At 52.5% G+C, this 4,354-nt stretch overlaps 2 protein-coding genes across 2 annotated transcripts in view; both read left to right on the forward strand.

Annotated features, from left to right (window-relative positions):
* Positions 1-132: 132 nt before the first annotated feature.
* VOLCADRAFT_90397 (uncharacterized protein) lies at positions 133-1,630 on the forward strand (the record flags this gene model as incomplete). Its single annotated transcript, XM_002949849.1, has 4 exons — positions 133-150; positions 413-508; positions 989-1,108; positions 1,484-1,630. 4 exons carry the CDS (start codon positions 133-135, stop codon positions 1,628-1,630), a joined length of 381 nt encoding a protein of 126 aa, XP_002949895.1.
* A 1,351-nt stretch (positions 1,631-2,981) lies between these two features.
* VOLCADRAFT_104533 (uncharacterized protein) overlaps positions 2,982-4,354 on the forward strand; it is a 5,265-nt gene continuing 3,892 nt past the window's right edge. The window contains exons 1-2 of the mRNA XM_002949850.1: positions 2,982-3,694; positions 4,145-4,225. Coding sequence (XP_002949896.1) covers positions 3,332-3,694; positions 4,145-4,225 — 444 coding nt within the window. The 5' untranslated portion in view covers positions 2,982-3,331. The remainder of the gene's footprint in view (positions 3,695-4,144; positions 4,226-4,354) is intronic.

Raw genomic sequence — 4,354 nt, forward strand, 5'->3', positions numbered from 1 at the left:
TCTGCGACAAAATTCTTGTGGTGACTGAGAAGTTCAACGAGACCGCCTGGGTAACTCCTGCAGGCATCAAGATTGGTTCGGTGCGTATGTGTGCGTGGGGTGTGTGCGCGGATAAGGAAGAGGGACCGTACCATGTACACGTACAGCGGGGTCAGTACAGGGTTCAGTTCAAGGAAGCAAGGGCACGCATTTTCCGTGCGTTCTTTGTAGTTTGCATTTTCTTTCCCGCCACGCGAGCGCACGTGCATGTGTTTCCGTGGCTGCCGCCATTTTCACTGCTGGGACGATTGGATAGATTGCGAGTGAGGGTTGCATCTGTGTACCTACGGGCCCACGGTGGTTCAGCAGCGCAGCCTTTCCTGTGCACTTTGGTTCGCTCGACGTCTTCGCAACACACAACCACCGCCCGCAGCTGCGTGCGCGTGATAATGCACGCAAGCATAGTACATGGATGGCCCTGGCCACTCCAATTAAGTATTTGCACGTGGCAATGCTCATTGACGACGACGTACGTGATGCATACACTGCAGGATCTGTCCCGTGTTATCGGCTACAGCCTTGGCTACAGGGATCCCTTGTACCTGGGGGCATGCGTCACGCCCAAGACAAAGGTAGGCAGCAGCAGCAACAGCAACCGCAGCAGCAGCAGCAGCAGCAACAGCAACCGCAGCAGCATGATGCGTGGGTGGGGATGCAGGTACTGCTGATGAATGACCGAGCATACAGAAGGCTACGTAGCTGGCTGGGGAACATAAACACAGCTGCTGTCAAAATAATAATGCCAACGAAGTGACGAACATAGCTTGCTTTAGATATCGATGTGGCTTGCGGTGTTTAGCTGTCTAGCTTAATAGTGATGATAGCTACATCCGTCGTACGTAGCGAGCCATGGCCCAAGGCTGTTACATATTGCCAAGCAGCTAGGTAGGTAGTAGTGGCAATAAAATCATCTCTCAAATGACGTCCTCCTGCTCGTATCCAAATGCAGATTGGAATGGTTAGCGCTTTCTGCTACCAGTTTGATCTGCGGTACAGCTACTGCGTTAACACGCTGGAGATTGGTATCTTTGGCACCATCACATTCCTCGGACCCTTCACAGATGTTCAGGTGGGTGGTGGTGCAAGCAAGGATGAGCGCGTACGTGCCGTCAGGACAGGACTGCCGTGTACATACTGCCGTGTACATACTGCTATATCAACTTGCGAGCTGACCAGGAACTAAGTTGATGCGCCGTTGATCCGCTAGATTTGGTTGGATGCTGGTGGTGAGTTGCCGAACCCAACGAATACATTCTGAAGTCGGATGGGGTGACGGATTAGGGTGCCCCTCTAGCAGGGGAGAGCAGGGACTGCCCCGGGAAAGGGGGCCGCTGGCGAAGTTAACCACCCTGTAATAACATACATACTGCTGGCCTAGCTGCCTGCTGGTCGCCACAGCATGAGACGTCAGCGATATTTCGTGCGTGTGCTGCTGCACGTGCAGGATGCTTATTTCGAGAACGCCGTCACCGGTGGCACGGGCATCTACAGGGGCGCTGAGGGCGTAGTGAAAGTGAAGGTGCTGAAGCAGGGCGAGGTGTACGCATACAAGATCGTGCTTGAGGACGAGCCCAAGTGCTATGACAAGTAATAAATACTCTTAATAATTAGGAATGAAGAACTGTTGGAAGAACATGGTTTATCTATCAACTCCGGATGGAAACGCCTGATTTGAGCTATCCATCTGATGAGAATCGTTGTCCGACTGGTGAAGGGATTGCTGCCCGCCTGCTGCTCTGTTGTCGCCTGCACGCACGGACGTATGTACGCCGACGGTAACAGATGCGCGTGATCTATACAAATGTAGCTGTTATCGTCCGATCTGCATTTGGGTGCTGGGGCGGTGACTTCCAGTCACACAGACAATAGCCGAACATGCAAACTGAATGCATGTGCATGCAAGGGCTTGTCGCATGCACGTATGTATCGTTTGTTGCTACTTGCTTGCCGTACGTGGTAATATGTTTTCTGCCGATACTGCGCCCTGCCAGCTCTATCTCCCACGTAATCCATCCAGATACACATCCTCCGCGTATGCTTCACGTATGAAGCTTCATAGGGTATAAAGGGGTGCGGGCGTGTGTATGTGCGTGTGAGTGCCGACCGGAGCTTGGATAAGTGTCAGGCGGGCTCACGCCGGCCGTACAGTGGTAATAACCATCTGAGGAAGAAATCGCTACCTCTATCTGGCTGTGTAACAACGCTTACGGACGCAACTTACACCGCGCGAACCTCGGACGCAGCAATAGTGTTGAAAGGCGAAACGCCTGCAGCTGCCCAGCCACCACATGAATAGTAATTGCCAGAGCAGCAGGGCAGAGCATCAGTATGAGTCTCTCAGGTGCAGCTCCCAGCAGTGGATGGAAGGCAATGTACACGCAACAGTCGTTTGGAATTAGTTTGCTTCTCATTAGGGGAGAGGTTAAAACCACATGAGATAAACCCTTCAATCCACAATGATGATGATCTATGAGAAATCCTCTACCCATTTGAAATCTACTTTGATTTTTACGGCAGCAGTTGTAAATACTCTTCAGGCGTGTGCCCTACGACGGTAATGGTGCATAGATGACGGGTTCCGAGCTCTCAGGACATGTTCTCAGCAAGAAGCAGGATACTCAAAGCTCGCTATCACGCCCAAGCTACGTGTAATAGCGACCATATTGGTATTGCTGTCATTATTCAGACCTCGATATACGCCAATGTCATTGGTTGGATCGCACTACGTGTCGTAGTAAGTGCTATGCTGCAGCAGTATTATTCGGCGACAATATCGCCCAGCCACCCACCAGCCTTTTTGTTGGTGAAAAATATACCTAATTCAGAATGAATATGGTTCTGTCTTGAAAATTAAGAATAGATAATGTTCCGACGGTACAAGTTCATTGCTCCAGCCAACAAGCTGTGTCGGCTTGTCGCATGGAATGTAGCCCTGCCTGCGTTGTGTGCCCACATATATCTATCTGGGTACATATTGCGCATGCATGAGGTCACCGAAACATTAGAGGCGGGCATCTTCGGGTGCAGACTTCGTCTTTTATGGCGGAACGAGATGAAGCAGTAGTATACGGCACCCGGAGGACGTCGGGATTCCATGCTCGGCCAGCCCGGTCGATCGCCTCAGTGCTGCCAGGCGTGAATAGCTCGGTCTGTGATCGACAAGATTGGCTCGGCCGACCGACTTTGGCTCGGCTGGGTTAATGCTGTCGGCTAGTCTCGGACCGGCTATAGCTACAGTCTCGGGTCGGCTGATAACGTTGTACCTGCAGCACGCGATCGAGTATATAGAGTGATGTTTGACAAATTTCTGAGTACATCATCTTGTTCAATCAATACACTCGGCCCATTACACTTTCATATAATCAGGCCTTATTGTCCATTGGGACATCTGCACATCCCCACTTGTCGAGAACAACAAATCGACATGTCTCGCCACAGCAGCAGCGGTAGCAACACGACCTTGCTTGCTTTGGCGGCCCTGCTGCTGCTCACCGCTGGACCTGTCTTCGGCGGCGGAAAGGAACATGACCGCGAGAAGCCGCAGCACAAGCCCCCGCCGAAGCCTCCCAAGGAAATCTGCGACAAAATTCTTGTGGTGACTGAGAAGTTCAACGAGACCGCCTGGGTAACTCCTGCAGGCATCAAGATTGGTTCGGTGCGTATGTGTGCGTGGGGTGTGTGCGCGGATAAGGAAGAGGGACCGTACCATGTACACGTACAGCGGGGTCAGTACAGGGGTCAGTTCAAGGAAGCAAGGGCACGCATTTTCCGTGCGTTCTTTGTAGTTTGCATTTTCTTTCCCGCCACGCGAGCGCACATGCATGTGTTTCCGTGGCTGCCGCCATTTTCACTGCTGGGACGATTGGATAGATTGCGAGTGAGGGTTGCATCTGTGTACCTACGGGCCCACGGTGGTTCAGCAGCGCAGCCTTTCCTGTGCACTTTGGTTCGCTCGACGTCTTCGCAACACACAACCACCGCCCGCAGCTGCGTGCGCGTGATAATGCACGCAAGCATAGTACATGGATGGCCCTGGCCACTCCAATTAAGTATTTGCACGTGGCAATGCTCATTGACGACGACGTACGTGATGCATACACTGCAGGATCTGTCCCGTGTTATCGGCTACAGCCTTGGCTACAGGGATCCCTTGTACCTGGGGGCATGCGTCACGCCCAAGACAAAGGTAGGCAGCAGCAGCAGCAGCAGCAGCAACAGCAACCGCAGCAGCAGCAGCAGCAGCAACAGCAACCGCAGCAGCATGATGCGTGGGTGGGGATGCAGGTACTGCTGATGAATGACCGAGCATACAGAA

Source organism: Volvox carteri (assembly GCF_000143455.1).
Source record: "Volvox carteri f. nagariensis unplaced genomic scaffold VOLCAscaffold_16, whole genome shotgun sequence".
Lineage (NCBI taxonomy): Eukaryota > Viridiplantae > Chlorophyta > Chlorophyceae > Chlamydomonadales > Volvocaceae > Volvox > Volvox carteri.